The sequence below is a fragment of the Littorina saxatilis genome, unplaced genomic scaffold, assembly GCF_037325665.1.
Source record: "Littorina saxatilis isolate snail1 unplaced genomic scaffold, US_GU_Lsax_2.0 scaffold_2228, whole genome shotgun sequence".
Lineage (NCBI taxonomy): Eukaryota > Metazoa > Mollusca > Gastropoda > Littorinimorpha > Littorinidae > Littorina > Littorina saxatilis.
Genome location: NW_027127065.1, coordinates 1 through 17,090, shown reverse-complemented (window position 1 = coordinate 17,090; position 17,090 = coordinate 1). Strand labels below are relative to the sequence as shown.

Sequence of the window (17,090 nt, the reverse complement as noted above, 5' to 3'; positions counted from 1 at the left end):
CTCTCTCTCTCTCTCTCGTTTACTCGCTTCCTCTAGCCACAGTAACCTGGTAAGACTTTCCATAATCTGGACGTCTGCACTCGGCATTTCTGACTGACAAAAGTACATGTACGCAGTTGGAAACATTTACGCAGGTCAGACACTAAGAGCGCTAACAATCTTAAACACTGAACAGAAACATGAAGTACATGTACGATCATTGGATCATTCACCCTGAGTCTTCCGGCTTTGGGTAAGAAGTACCTTGTTGGCTGGAGTGGGGGGGGGGGGGGGTGGTGGTGGTGGGGAGGAGGGAAATAAGGGCGTGGTAGGCGGTGGGGGACGGTATGCAGGGTGTATGAATGAAGCGTCATTTTCTCTCAAATTTACCGACAGAGCAAAAGGTAACCTTTCGAATTGTTTTGAAATGACGTACATCTGTGCGGGTCACACTGATGCTCCTAATTTGGAACGTATGATTTCGCTGTACAATCTAAAATCCTTAAAAGCTCGAGGAAACAAAAGTAACTCAGAATCTCCTTTCCCCCGGCTCTCTTCTCAATCTCCCAACTACTCCCCCCCCCCCCTACACACACACACACACACACACACACACACTCCCGATCCTAACCCCCCAACCTCTCCCTCCCCCGTCCTGCCGGGGCCTCGAGACGGAGAGGTCAGGCGATCGCACGTGAGGGTCAGCCTAGGGCAAGGGCTAAGAACGTCCAGGGAGATCGGAGCGCCTTTTCTACTGCTGGTGAAAGCTTGCTGTGTTTTGTAACCGGCTTACACTAGATGCTCGGAGCAACGGCGTTGACAGATTAAACGAGCTGTTTGATTTTTTGTCCAGATTATTTCTTATTTAAAAAAAATGTAGGCTACTGTTTTGTGTTAGTTGTAAGTTTCGTTCTCAAAATAGATCAGATTTGCTTACGCATCTTAGGGGTACTTTTTACATTTAGTCAAGTTTTGACTAAATGTTTTAACATAGAGGGGGAATCGAGACGAGGGTCATGGTGTATGTGTGTATGTGTGTATGTGTGTGTGTGTGTGCGTGTGTGTGTGTGTAGAGCGATTCAGAGTAAACTACTGGACCGATCTTTATGAAATTTTACATGAGAGTTCCTGGGTATGATATCCCCGGAGGTTTTTTTCATTTTTTCGATAAATGTCTTTGATGACGTCATATCCGGCTTTTTGTAAAAGTTGAGGCGGCACTGTCACACCCTCATTTTTAAATCAAATTGATTGAAATTTTGGCAAAGCAATCTTCGACGAAGGCCGGACTTCGGTATTGCATTTCAGCTTGGTGGCTTAAAAATTAATTAATGACTTTGGTCATTAAAAATCTGAAAATTGTAAAAAACAATTTTTTTTATTAAACGATCCAAATTTACGTTCATCTTATTCTTCATCATTTTCTGATTCCAAAAACATATAAATATGATATATTTAGATTAAAAACAAGCTCTGAAAATTAAAAAAAAATTAAAATTATGATCAACATTAAATTTTCGAAATCAATTTAAAAACACTTTCATCTTATTCCTTGTCGGTTCCTGATTCCAAAAACATATAGATATGATATGTTTGGATTAAAAACACGCTCAGAAAGTTAAAACAAAGAGAGGTAGGGGAGACCGGGGCTAGTCCGCCTACTTTTATGCTTTTGGTAGCATAACTGGCGAGTTTGATGAACTAGAAGACTGATTTTTTATTTTACATCAAGACAAATGTGTAGCTGATATCAATGTGCAGACAGTTTTTATGTGCGCATGAACATTTGTTGTACATACTGCTTTAAGTAGACCTACCCTAACGTAGGCGAACTTGCCCCAAGTCGGGGTAAGTCCGCCTACAGGGTGGGGCAAGTCCGCCACTCTCATCCCATAGTAGGTACAAGACTAGTAGTGGGCAAGCTTTATACACACACGCACGCACGCACACACAGTCATTCAAACAAGCACCCGATCAGTGGGAAAGCTTTTTTAATTCCCTTCAATATTTAGGTTAAAAAAATGCCAATGAAAAAATACAAAAGAATGTCGAAAGAATGTAACACAAATCGGCGTCAGTCTTTTTTAGACATGAATCTGCAATCTTTACCATCGAGAATAGATGGAGTCACCATCAGAGTCACAGTTATGGCAGATGTAAACTGGACTGTTTCCCACACCTGCACATTCGTCATGGCGGACTTGCCCCATGACAAATAGGCGGACTTGCCCCCGCACGGGCAGGCAACTCTAGTGCCAGATAGCGAGCACAACATGGGAAGGAAGAAGCAAAACTTTCGTCAGAACTCGACCTTAATTAACGCACTTTCACTCGACACCAAGACTAAGTATTTGTTCTCACAGGTAATGCATCAAAACCTAAGTCAACTCCTATGCATTCATGTTACAAAAATGACGAAAAACACTTTTTGTGACCTGTACTCACGATATATGGGCGCTCAACCTCTGAACTTCTGCAGGATATGGCGGGAAGAAGGGACACCATTCTCACATGGTGTGAATGACTAAAAGGTGGCAAACGTAAGAATAAACAGACAAAGACGGATGTGCCCCGGGGGCGGACTAGCCCCGGTCTCCCCTACAGTAAAGCGTGCTATAATTGTTCTCAGTAATTCGACCCATCTTATTCTGTTCATATTAATTGTGGTGTTCATCTCCACCTGAGGCTGAAATTTGCTTGGTGATAAGCTGTTATTTGGGATTCAGGTGTTTCTCTGTCTTGCCCCATCCCCCTGTTCTTCTTCTCTCTGTATAGTACGTGTTTGCTCCTACTGTGTGAGATGTTTTATGATGGTGTGTACTGGGCTGCACGGCGCACTCTAACAAACCATGGTACCACGCATCAACGCCAACCATGACACCATCAGATAGAAGCGACACTCATGGCGCTCGCCCACTGAGGTCCCTCCAGGGTGTAGAGACAGAAAAACAAGTCGCGTAAGGCGAAAATACAATATTTAGTCAAGTAGCTGTCGAACTCACAGAATGAAACTGAACGCAGCAAGACCGTATACTCGTAGCATCGTCACTCCACCGCCCGTGGCAAAGGCAGTGCCCGTGGAATTGACAAGAAGAGCGGGGTATTCGTTGCGCTAAGAAGGATAGCACGCTTTTCTGTACCTCTCTTCGTTTTAACTTTCTGAGCGTGTTTTTAATCCAAACATATCATATCTATATATTTTTGGAATCAGGAACCGACAAGGAATACGATGAAAGTGTTTTTAAATTGATTTCGAAAAAAAAATTTTGATAATAATTTTTATATATTTAATTTTCAGAGCTTGTTTTTAATCCAAATATAACATATTTATATGTTTTTGGAATCAGCAAATGATGGAGAATAAGATAAACGTAAATTTGGATCGTTTTATAAATTTTTATTTTTTTTTACAATTTTCAGATTTTTAATGACCAAAGTCATAAATTAATTTTTAAGCCACCAAGCTGAAATGCAATACCGTACCCCGGGCTTTGTCGAAGAGTACTTGACCAAAATTTCAACCAATTTGGTTGAAAAATGAGGGCGTGACAGTGCCGCCTCAACTTTCACGAAAAGCCGGATATGACGTCATCAAAGACATTTATCAAAAAAATGAAAAAAACGTTCGGGGATTTCATACCCAGGAACTCTCATGTCAAATTTCATAAAGATCGGTCCAGTAGTTTAGTCTGAATCGCTCTACACACACACACACACACACACACGCACAGACACACATACACCACGACCCTCGTTTCGATTCCCCCTCGATGTTAAAATATTTAGTCAAAACTTGACTAAATATAACAAGTCGCGTAAGGCGAAAATACAATATTTAGTCAAGTAGCTGCCATTTTTCAGCAAGACCGTATACTCGTAGCATCGTCAGTCCACCGCTCATGGCAAAGGCAATGAAATTGACAAGAAGAGCGGGGTAGTAGTTGCGCTAAGAAGGAGAGCACGCTTTTCTGTACCTCTCTTTGTTTTAACTTTCTGAGCGTGTTTTTAATCCAAACATATCATATCTATATGTTTTTGGAATCAGGAACCGACAAGGAATAAGATGAAAGTGTTTTTAAATTGATTTGGACAATTTAATTTTGATAATAATTTTTATATATTTAATTTTCAGAGCTTGTTTTTAATCCAAATATAACATATTTATATGTTTTTGGAATCAGCAAATGATGGAGAATAAGATAAACGTAAATTTGGATCGTTTTATAAATTTTTATTTTTTTTTACAATTTTCAGATTTGCAATGACCAAAGTCATTAATTAATTTTTAAGCCACCAAGCTGAAATGCAATACCAAACCCCGGGCTTCGTCGAAGATTACTTGACCAAAATTTGAACCAATTTGGTTGAAAAATGAGGGCGTGACAGTGCCGCCTCAACTTTCACGAAAAGCCGGATATGACGTCATCAAAGACATTTATCAAAAAAATGAAAAAAACGTTCGGGGATTTCATACCCAGGAACTCTCATGTCAAATTTCATAAAGATCGGTCCAGTAGTTTAGTCTGAATCGCTCTACACACACACACACACACACGCACGCACACACGCACATACACCACGACCCTCGTTTCGATTCCCCCTCGATGTTAAAATATTTAGTCAAAACTTGACTAAATATAAAAATGATGGTGTGTGTATAATGTGTTTGAGAGAGAGAGAGAGAGAGAGAGAGAGAGAGAGAGAGAGAGAGAGAGAGAGAGAGAGAGAGAGAGAGAGAGAGAGAGAGAGAGAGAGAGAGAGAGAATTGAATTGAATTGAACTGTATTCAACAAGGATTAAAATTTAAGGCTACGCCTTTTCTTACAATCTGTCCTTGGGACGCACAGACACACAATGATAACATTTAAAAAAAAATTAAGAAGAGAGAGAGAGAGAGAGAGAGAGAGAGAGAGAGAGAGAGAGAGAATTGAATTGAACTGTATTTAACAAGGATTAAGATTTAAGGCTACGCCTTTTCTTACAATCTGTCCTTGGGACGCAGAGACACATAATGATAACATTTAAAAAAAATTAAGAAGAGAGAGAGAGAGAGAGAGAGAGAGAGAGAGAGAGAGAGAGAGAGAGAGAGAGAGAGAGAGAGAGAGAGAGAGAGAGAGAGAGAGAGAGAGATAGCAAGTGAAAAAGAGACAGGAAGAGACAGAGTTATGAAAATAAAGCAATGTCGAAAATTCACATTTTATTTCAAAATTCTTTTATTTTTCTGCTTACGACTACAAAATACACATAATTATACACGTTGTATATATTACAAAACAGCCATTCACTTTTTACACATTTTGCTTTACAGTTTGCTCAAGCACGTAAAGTAAGGAAATGTATTAGTAGCCTTTTCTTTCTCTCAGTCTATCTAATACATGTTAGGTGGAAAAATGTAATGTTGTTTTTTAACGGGTAGACTGGACTCGACAACCATGGTAGGTAACCAGTCTAGGAGAAGGAAAACTCCGAAATAGAACCACGGGCAGACCAAGCTCAACAGCCCAGGAAGGCAATTGGTCTAAGGGAGGGACCCCTGATCAACGTCCATGGCCGAAGCCGGAGATGCGGGACCCCCTGGGTGCCAAAAAGCGCTGCATCACGCAAATCACAAAATGATGGAGACAAACCAATTGATCAAACGTTATAGTGCTCAACCTCTGGAGATAGTGAACGACGAAGAAGAAGAAGAAGTAATGTTGTTTTAGCCACAATGTGAAATGCGGTGCACATACCCGAAAATAACCACAATTTTCACATACAAAGCAAAGACAGATGGAAGGAACAAAAACAAAATTAAGAGCAGGAATCTGACAGGTTTGCTGGGTGTATGCGTGTGTGTGTTCTTTCTTTCTTTATTTGGTGTTCAACGTCGTTTTCAACCGTTCAAGGTTATATCGCGACGGAGGGAAGGGGGGTGATGGGATAGAGCCACTTGTCAATTGTTTCTTGTTCACAAAAGCACTAATCAAAAACTTGCTCCAGGGGCTTGCAACGTAGTACAATATATTACCTTACTGGGAGAATGCAAGTTTCCAGTACAAAGGACTTAACATTTCTTACATACTGCTTGACTAAAATCTTTACAAACATTGACTATATTCTATACAAGAAACACTTAACAAGGGTAAAAGGAGAAACAGAATCCGTTAGTCGCCTCTTACGACATGCTGGGGAGCATCGGGTAAATTATTTCTCGTCCCAACCAATATGGGACTCCCCCTAACCCGCGGGGGGCCGTGTGTGTGTGTGTGTGTGTGTGTGTGTGTGTGTGGTGTGTGTGTGTGTGTGTGTGGTCTGTGTCCGTGTATGTGTGTGCGCATCCGTCAATGAACCTCACATATAATAAAACAAATTAAACCAGCTCCTGAAATTGCAATAAAAAAGGTGGATGGCTTATATCCAGACATTACTGCGTTGCAAAGTAAAACGATATTGCCAAACACATTGAAAACAAGATGATTAAACGGTACTTCCGAACAGATTTTGCAACCATCAGTAATATACTTATCAATATTTTGCGGACTCAACCTTCACTGTACAATATATACACTACGGTATTTTTTGTCCGTCTTTGATCAGAAGCTGATTGAGTTCAAATGAAAAATGAGACATTGAACACATTAAGAATGAATTTTTCAGCAAATCTACACTTAACATGCAGGGGTTTTCAGTCTCGTTGTCTATAACATACAACTTTAGTCTTTACGCTCCAATACTTGCAGAATTCCGATTTGAACATCGTTATTGCCATTTTAAAATATTGCCATAAAAGTTCACGATAAATTGTTGTTGATAACTCACAGTAAACAATAGAACACCCGAATGAACGTTTCATTGAATATTTCTTATGTTAGCGATTATGTACAGCCATAAGATTTTATTGTCATTATTGATTTAGTAGAAGATAAATTACCTCAATAAATACTTTGATTTTTTGTTGTGTCTTTTAATAAATTATATGACCAATAATAAAACGAAACATATATAAAATGAGACAGGTAATGAAAAGGAAAGAAAAACAATAAAAGCAGGGTGTTACTTAGTTTCTCACAAATCAAAAAAAAAATACGTGTCAAACGTTGTCCAGGAAATATCTCAAACAAAAAGCGAGGAATATAATTATGGTCACAAACATGTTATGACACATTCATATGGAGACAGGATCGTTGCAGCAAGGGAGACAACTATAAAATAACCAAAGGGAGACACATTTGTTCCAAATGGCAGCATCACAGGCCTAAGAAATCACAGCCAAATTTCGTTGGGATGCATTTTGGGTTGTTTTCAAATTTAAGAATACATGTAAAGTTTGATGTGTTTAAGTGTCAAATCTAGTTTTGAATTTATTATCTATTCATGATTTGTGAATGAATTTTACTCGAAAATATTAGTACTTTGAGGAATTCTGACGACTTTTTTGGATAACATGACGCCATCTACATCATTTCACAAACTGTTATCTCTGTCTTAAATTGGAATTGAAAGCCATAACACAAACGAAAGAATGTTGTTATAGGACAGACAGGGTTAACTGAATAAAAATTTCCAATTAAACCAAATTTGTTCCAGTACATGAAGCAATCAAGGTTACGTGAGGTATATGAGTGTCATTTTTGATTTAGTGTTGCTTGAATTTGAATACACACAAAAAATGACCAAAACATATTCTCGCAGAATTGGGGAGGATATGAAAGCAGGCGTATTATCGGGGAAGCATTATGCATTGATACATCATTTATTACTCATTTAAGACATGAGTTTGACCAAGAATGCAAAAGCATCACATCTGGCTGAAAATAACAATTTGTGAACATAAAAATAAACTTTAAAAAAGGATAAAATGTAAAAGCAAAAGAAGATAAACTTGTTCCCAGTTTACACAGTATATCAGTAAAGTCCTTAATTGGCATTTTTCAAACATTAGTCCTTATAAACAACATTTTAAAACAACATTATTATGTACAACTTTGAATAACAATTAACAAAAACAAGTGAAACAAAAGTCGTTGATGTTTGAAGATTTATATAACTTGAAAATGGGAGTAGTATACATAAAGAATAAAACCCACTTGAAACAAAACCTGCGTATAAAAAAGTAAACTAATTCTGCTGTTATATTTCTTTGAAATAAACATAATAAATGAACATATCAGTGAAATGTGTTCCACATAAAACATTGAGTAATATACTCAGGTTTTCTTGTCAGGATAAAATTGTTACAACGCATATCTAGACGGATGGCAAGTCACTGATTTTAATTTGCATCAGCTTTAGACTTTGTTCACAATATTTTAAATCGGAAACTGTACAGTTCTTCAAAAGACGAATGTGCAAAGTACTTCAGACATAATTTCTCAAAACGGGAAAATGATAACAGGTTCTCCATGTCAAAGTCCAAACTCCTCATTAGTACAAGCTTAGTACATCGCGCAATGGCACTTTCTAAAAGTAGGAAGCAATTATAATACAAGTAACCATCAGCAGTGTAAAACAACGTGCGTATGGACTTAAATAAAAGAAGAAGAAAAGAAGTAGCTTAATGTAATCGGAGCTATGTGTTTTCTGGAGTCAGACAGCATTAAAAGCTAAGGATTTAGGCTGGATCTTTATTTGACCTTATGCCCCGTCTGAATCGCTTTTCGCGTACACAGCAACCGCAACTTTTCTTGAAAGCTGCATGTTGTTCATCAATTTTCACGATGAAGATGTAAACTAAACCTGAGGGAAATTTACTAAAACAAATACACAAAACAGAATCACTATAAGGAAAAAACATCAAATACTAATGGCCCCTTTCAGGTGTTTTTTTTCAAGTTTGGTCCCATAATCCAAAACAATTGTATGCTCCTATATTCAGGGTTGTCTCCCTGTTGCTTTTCAGGGCAGGCCTCGACTGATTTAGCAGACATATTTAAGTCTGCAGGATGGCGAGCTTCAAACGAATTCAGGCAGTATTAATAAGCAAACAATATTGCCCACATAATGTTGAAGAACAACCAAAATAGTGCTCACAAGAGAACTTAAACAACAGGGCGCGAGTTCTTTGTAGTCACATTGATATCATCAAACTATGTACATCTACGGCATTGCAGCAAATTGAGAAAAAGATAATGCTTGAATTCAATGTACAGACAGAGTTCAAGTCGCATTTACGGTCATGCCATGAATTTGACATTTTATTCCTTATTGGTCGTCTCCATACAGTAGCAACCAGATACAAAACGTTGGTCCCATGAGGGTTGTGTGCAACCTTTGAAATGAACAGGAATCTTCGTCCTATTTTTCAAAAATCAAATCAGCTCATGCTATATTGTTCCAGACTTCACCTCTGGACCATAGGCGGGTTGTTCCAATTGCACAATCTTGTGAATGTCAAAGCTTTGAGTCAAATAGGTCATGAGGTAATGTTTTCATTAATGAACCCCATTTTATTACAGTCACTGACAACCAAGCCCAGTAGCTGAAGAAGGGATTCCACATGCGAGGTAATGGCTCAGGACTTCAGAATCCTTCATCTTGTGATGGTTCTTGACACCACTGTATCTTGTATTTACGGTTTAATCATTTCACCATTAATGGTGCTTCTGTGGATACCCTTTGAGTCACGGAAGGTATGTCTCCAAGCCAAGCCATTCGGATCGCCTGATTCTGAGACAAATCTCACCGCTGTCAGCCTGGGGGCTCTTCCAGGCAAGAGCGTACCAGAAAATAATACAATGAATCAAGACCACAAATTCTTGACCTGCTTCTCCAGAGCTCACTTTTTGTCACTTGGCATGCGGGTAACTCAATTTGTACTGCCGTATGGTTGTCAAGAGTTCTTCTCTTGGCCCCATGATAGCGATATGATTCGCTTCGCCTGATGGCCACTCTATTAGAGTCCCACTAGGTTCCGTACAATTTCCATTGTTTTCTTCTTGGTCCCACGATGGCTTTAGGATTCCCCTCGCCTGATCTTGAGATGGATCTCACCGTCGTCAAGAAACTTGAGGTGGTTCCAGGCCTCGTAGTGCCGCATGACGGTAAAGTTCACTCCGTTGACCGCCAGGATTTCGTCCTTCACCTTCAACTGACCGCACTTTTCGGCTGGACCACCTGCACATGAGAGAGTACATAGTTATTGTGTTGTGTACTTGAATTTGGTGTTAACATTTAGGCCAAACAAAAATATATGTTGGTTTAGGGTAACCCGACCGACCCTATTTTTTTCCGCCGACCCCAGAACTTTTTCTTCATTTCTAAAAAAAATTCCCCCACAAAACAACCTCTAGCACATTTTGCAAAATATACCAAGACTACTTTGATTACTTCAATACATCTAAGCTACGTTTCAAACAACCATTTTCACATCCACTGATGGTCATCAGTAACGGACGAAGAACATATCCTCCTCCTCCTCAACCTCATCATCATCATCATCCTCATCCTCATCATCATCCTCATCCTCATCCTCATCATCATCATCATCATCATCATCATCATCATCCTCATCACATCGAAGCTACATTTCTTATCGTGTCCAACGTCAGCAACCAAGTTAAATTTGAAAACTGTGTCAGGTCGAGAAGGATTAATGAGACAATGACAAAAGGTGACGTTTTCATGTCAGTATGTCCCAAATGACATCACCAGTACATTTTTCATTCTATCTAATCTGTTTTCGTTCTATTTTTTCTAATAACATGCGTTAACAATTGATTGCCAACTGGAATGGAAGAGCACAAAAAGTGTAACTTGATATGTAGTTTTTCTAGAGGGAAACAAATCTTCCACTTTCATGTCAGTGTGTCCCATGCAACATACATTTGCCGAACAGCTATGTGTAAGTAGATTATTTGTTAGTGGTATAAAAAATGCTGATCACCAATTAAAGTCAGTTTTCACATTCATTTTCTACCTATTTCTTATTTGTTTATTCTTTTGGCAATGGTGAAATGTCAGCAATCGTGTGTCATTCGGGACAGTAGACATGACACCTGACCTTTTGTCACTGTCTCTAATACCAAAGCACCAGCATTTATTACCTTTAAAGATGCGCTTGATGAGGATAGGCAGGTCTCCTTTGGGTGAGGCTTTGCCGCCTTCAAGACAGAAGCCGACCCCTGTGACTCCCTTGGTCATCGTCACCTCATACACTCCGGAGGACACCTCCACGGCGGTTGTGGGCGAGTTGGGGTTGGAGGAGGTGGGTGAGGAGGCCGTGGGGGTAGAGTCAAAGTCTGGGGTCTTTGGTCTCGCATCCTGGCTCCTCTCCTCTGTAAAACGGATGGACGTGGGTGTAATTAAATGTATGTTTAGGTTGATATGGATAGAGAGACAGATGTACAGATAAACATGCATACATTCAAACAGACCAATACACAAACTCTATGTCTTTCTTTACCTGTCCCTCTGTGTCTCTCTCTCTGTCTCTCTATGTCTCATTCTGTCTCTGTCTGTCTGTCTGTCATTCTCTCTCTCTCTCTCTCTCTCTCTCTCTCTCTCTCTCTCTTGTGCGAGTGTGTGTGAAAGAGAAAGTGTATAGTATGCTTCCATTAACAAGCACACTTTTGAATTTTTTATTTTTATTTTGTTATACTTTTCCCCACATAATTTTGTTTTATTTGATTTTTTGTTTAAATGTTTTCATTCTTCATATTTGTTCTTTGTTTCATGTGTGTATTATAGTAGGGACTAGCTGTAAGAAAGGACCATATGGACCTAATGCTATCATCCCTCGGTAATAAAGTTTTCGAGTTCGAGTTCGAGTTCGAGTTCTCTCTCTCTCTCTCTCTCTCTCTCTCTCTCTCTCTCTCTCTCTCTCTCTCTCTCTCTCTCTCTCCCACCCTTACCATACAAAGTCGCCAATTCAGCCAGGGAACATACATCGCTTTTAAGGATAATCTTGCACTCTTAATTTTACAACTTGCCCACTAACCCCCCCCCCCCCCCTCTCCCCCCCTCCCCCCCCCCCCCCCCTTCGCACTCCCCACCCACCCGGCACCCATCCAAAAAAGAGAGAACAACAGAGAGAACTCGAACTCGAAAACGTTATTACATGAGGATTATAGCGTTAGGTCCTTTCTTACAGCTAGTCCTTTTATAAAACATAAAACGAGAAATAAATGAAGCAGGACATCTGTAAACCTTCAAACTTGTTTGAAACTATAATCCGTAATCCGGAGAAGAAAGCTCTACACTGAGCACAAGTGAACCAATTCCCCAATCCACATCGTTCTTCTACCCACACACAATTCGACCAGTGCTCACCCAGCTGTCTGACAACGGATGGCGGCAGCTTGACGCCGCGTGCAGTCAGCATGGCGCCCTTGGGTCCCGTGCCTTCGATCTGAGCGTGTACCTGTGCCGGGCGGCGGTTTCTCAGGCTGCGGCCGTCCACGGACATCAGGATGTCGCCCTCCTCCACGCTGCAGTTCTTGGTGTGGACCTTAGTCACCTGCGAACAGTTCAGCTAACGTGACGAGCTTTGAACGCACGATTCAAGTTGGGGTAACAGTGTGTGAAGGTCCTTTGTTGCTGCCCTACATGCCAACCGGCAAAACGTGCAGTAAGTAAGTAAGTAAGTAACAGTGAGTGAAGGCCCTTTGTTGCTGCCCTACATGCCAACCGGCAAAACGGGCAGTAAGTAAGTAACAGTGTGTGACATATCACGATTGCGTTGAACCAATCAGAGACCATGCTTTAACACCAAATATTGAAATAAAATAAAAAGTTTTTTTCCCCACACAACATCCAAGGGAACTATGATTTTATATTAATCTAAACATTGTCAAAATATTATATATTTTATATTAACCTAAACATTGTCAACATTTTTGGGACTGAGCGACTTTACGGGACTGCGTTTACGCTTGGTTTCTTGTAGTTGGTGCAGCGGTGTGCATTCCCTTCAACAACTTTGTTATAAACAACAAAAACAACTGCAAAGCAACGCTGTCACATACCACTGTTTGGACGCACATGTCATTGGATTCAAATTAAAAATAAGAACTGTTGCAAAGGAACCCTAATACATGGGCGCGCTTACAAGTCCCTTTAGTGTTGGTCTGAAATAACAATCGGGTCTAGACAAGTCAAATGAGCATGTCGCAGCCACAAGGCAAATTGTTTGTGCGAGTCAAATGTGAAGCTCTCCTGATGAACGGTCGCGAGAAACATGTCAGCAAGGCATTATACTATCTGTTTTACGCTCCACTAGTACGAAGCGGCTCCAGAAAGTCTATACGCTTTAAAAATTCACAACACAGAAGGCTCTGGCTATGGTACAAGCAAAGCTTTGCTCTGACATTCTATCACTCAAACACCTTTTGAAACAGCGTCTGCTTGGCGCGCAACAAGTCCTCTAAGTTTCATAATTATGCTGGCTCATTTCTGCATTAAACTCTAAGTTCGTGATATTCCGCCCATTTAAATTGTAAAATGATACCCCTAAGCATACATAAATGAAGTAAAGAGTATACGTGTTGCTACTTGTCATTGTATTGTGTTTCGCAATGTGATCTGACTCGCTCAAAACGAAACCCAGGCACGTTAGGGGCTTCAGACAGGAAAGGAATTTGTGGATTGCGAGGTAGGCTACACTATAATATGAGTTTCAAACTTTGTGTGGTAGCTGTGGATACACAGAAAAGGACTGTGTTTCAGGAAAGCTTGGTTTTCTTTGACTGAATATCACAGCCCAGTGAAGCGTAGTAAGATTAGTTCCGTTGTTGCGAAACAATGATCCTCAGCAATCTTCAGAATCGTACATGCTACAAAACCGAAACCAGTTGTAAACGTACTTCCATTACATTTTCCCTAGAATAAAGTGAACACAAAAACAAGCAGTATGAATGTTTTCTCGCAGACATGTGCCTTCTTAAGAACACCAACATTATTAGAAATCTTAAAAAAAACAAATAATCTATGATAGACATAATGTACTCTCACATTCTAGGAATATTTAGACTGACAAAAAGTAGAAACAAACCAGCCACACACACACACACACACACACACACACACACACACACACACACACACACACACACACACACTCGCTCAAACAGTCAAACTAAAAGTCTCACCTGCACAAAGTAATCCTCCCTCTGTGTGACGTCCACGCTGACAGGTCTCCCGTTAAGGCCTCGGACAGAGACCATTCGCAGCTCCACAGTCTTGGGCAGTTTGGCGGCATCCAGGTCCTTGTTCCCAGCCTCCATCGCCTTCACCAGGTCATCAGGCATCAGCGACGACACCTGTCGGATCATTGCCTTGGTAACGCTCACTGTAGAGTTGCTGGCACCGTGCAGGAACATGCTACCGCTCTGGTCCAGGATGCACCATTTCCTGGAGCTGACAATTTCAGCGATGTCTGAGGTGGAGAAGGAGTCTTCTTGCTCGCTGGTCTCCTCTTCTTCTGGTGATGGGGACTTTCGGGGTGACCGGGAAGGAGATCGTGGTGAACTCACGTTGCGTGTGGTAGGTTGTGCTATTGTGTCCCTGTCTGCGTCTTTCCTTCTTCGATCCCTACTCACAGCCTTGTCGTCATTATTGCTGTCTATAGCTACTGATTGCACGTGGTCCTTCCCCACATTGTCCACAGCTGCACTGTTGGCAGCAGAATTGTCTCTTTTTCGCTCCCCTCTATCACCAGTTGTACTGGCTCCACCACGGGGCACTGAAGCCTCCGTCTGCTGGGGATCTGAAGAGCATCTTGGGGAGGCGGAAACCTGCGTAAGAGAGGCGTGAACAATCTGAACATTATCCCGAGGTGATGCTCTTGGTGAGCTGACAACACTGGTGTCCTGGGTGGTGACGACAGTAATGTCTCGTAGTGACAGTGAGGTGGGGGAAGAGGCTTGTGACAGAGTGACGCGCGGTGAAGCGCGGGGTGAAGGAACAGGTGAAGATTTGGTGACAACATGCTCGACAACATCCACGTTCACTTTACCGTCATTGCCATTCAAAATCGACACCGGGATTTCGTCCGGCGTGATCATGGCTGAGGAGAAGTCGCCATGCGACGTCGGGGAGTCGTCCTGCGAGAATCTCAACCCGTCCTCAGACATGTCTTCGTCTTGCACCCCCGAGTCCTGGGACAAAGTGTCACTGACGGGCGGGTTTTCACCGTGCGCGTTCTCCAGGTAGCGATCCTTCCCTGGCAGACCACCGCCTAGCAGGTCCGTGTCCACAGACAGAGGGAGAGAATCTGCAGGGTTGGAGTCGAAGGAGATCATCACATCTGCGTCATTGACAGGTTCCTGGCTTTCCTCCTGTTTGTGAGAGTCCGTATTCTTCCCAGTAAGATCCTGCTCATTTGGTAGTGTAAAGTTGGCTGGTATTGTCTCCGCTTCTACAGCTTCTGCAACTTCCAGTTCTAGATGCTCTGCTGCTGTCGGTCTTGTGACCTCCCTCGGTGAAGCCTCAGCACTGGATGTACGCTCTTCTGAAGAACGAGGAGAAGATTTCGCCGACCTCGTGTCTTGGGAGGGAAGCACTTCCATGTCCTCAGGGGCTACAAGCCTTTCAGCGTTGTTTCTCATGATTATCGGAGGTGGAGGAGCCCCTGGGAGGGGTGGGGGTGCTTCATCTGGTATTGGAGGAGGGGCGTCGTCGTCGTCGTCTTCTTCTTCCTCTGCTTGTGGCTCCTCTTGTTGCAGCAAGCTGGCAGCGTTGGCTAGAACGGTCTGTACGATGGAGGAAGCCTGCTGCTGAAACATCATCTCTCGCGCCAGGTCATCGGCTGCGTCCTCTTTGGGATAAGAGGCTGGTGACGCGCTGATGTCTACTGGAGGTGCTTCTGTGTCTTGGCCAGGGTAAGAATCAGCTGTCATCTGAATATCCAGAGCTGGTGGGCCTGCTGGGGCGTCTGCCTCAGGGTAGGCATCGCCTGCATCTTCTTCTTCATCATCTCGGACCGTTGGCTTCGTTCGCTGTTTGACATTCTGTGGTGATGACTCCGCTGGTTTCTGCTGCATAACAGCAACCTTCTCTTCTTTAACCTCCGCTTCAGACGGCGTTTCTTCTTTGTGGGAGTCTTTTGAGGGTGATGACTGGCTTTGAAGTGTGCCAGCGTCCTCTCTGCACGCTGATTCTGCCTCTTCCTTTTGTTTGCTGCCATCTACTGCTGGTATGGATCCCACGGCCTTAGCATGAACTTTGCCCCGCTGTGAAGGCTCTGCTATTTCCTTGTTTCTTGATGCTACTGCTGGAGCAGCTTTGTAGCTTTCAACCTCGTCAGCACTGTCTGACGTGGGCACGCTGGCAGGCGTAGAAGGACTCTCTGTCGGTTCGTGCGAGGCCTTCATGCTGGCTGCGACTCTCCCGGCGTTCCGAGACTTAAGGAGATCAAGCGACACGCTGTTGGACACCTTGGGCAGCTCTTCTTCAGAGTCAAAGGTGTGCTTGTCTGACAGGAGGTCGTCAAACTTCTTCATAGTGGACTCCAGGTGGGCAGAGTGCCTGGGGCTCGAGGAATTAGAAGAGTGCGAGTGAGAACCAGAACGATCAGAGTGGTGCAGTGAAGAAGACGTGAAAATCATTTTGGGGAAGTGAGGGTCAGTCTCAGTGGTGTTGGTCTGGGGCGACCAGGACGAGCGATTGGCCCTGCGTGACGTCACGTCGCCAGGATTACCATGCAGTGAGGAACGTGGCCTGAACGTGACGCCAGAAACCCCGCTGCCCTCCTTGTCCTTACCAACAGTGGGCGGCGCGGCGTGGTGCGGCTCCTCCTTGTGCTGATGCTCCCTGGACGCGATCACCGACTTCAGCGAGGTTGTGGAGGCCAAGCTGTGCCTTGACTTCAGCACGGAGTTGTAGTCGGATGAAGAATCTGCCTCAAAGTCATCAGACCTGGAGCTGGCACGTCTGCTAGACAAAGGTGGGTCCCTGAAACGAGAGAGACTGTTGGGCTTGGTCAGCTGCAAAGACCCAGACAAAGGAGCGGGCATGCTCTTCCTTCTCTCGCTGGCCGGCAGCAGAGCGCTGTTGATGGGCTTCCCGCTCTCTCCGCTTGATGCGACACCCACAGAAATCTTCCTCGACGTCACACCGGGCTGGCTGGTAGTCTCTGGCTCCGGGTCACGGTTGAACGACTTGACGAATGACGACACCGACACGGACGACTTGGT

The 17,090-nt window shown here is 42.7% G+C and overlaps 1 protein-coding gene across 1 annotated transcript; it reads right to left on the bottom strand.

Moving 5' to 3' along the window:
* Positions 1-5,174: 5,174 nt before the first annotated feature.
* On the bottom strand, positions 5,175-17,082 carry LOC138955536 (streptococcal hemagglutinin-like). The gene is made up of 4 exons (XM_070327123.1): positions 14,046-17,082; positions 12,229-12,415; positions 11,004-11,234; positions 5,175-10,074 (listed from the first exon to the last, which is right to left on the bottom strand). Exons 1-4 carry the CDS (start codon positions 16,908-16,910, stop codon positions 9,914-9,916), a joined length of 3,444 nt encoding a protein of 1,147 aa, XP_070183224.1. The 5' UTR covers positions 16,911-17,082; the 3' UTR covers positions 5,175-9,913.
* Between the last annotated feature and the right edge of the window lie 8 nt (positions 17,083-17,090).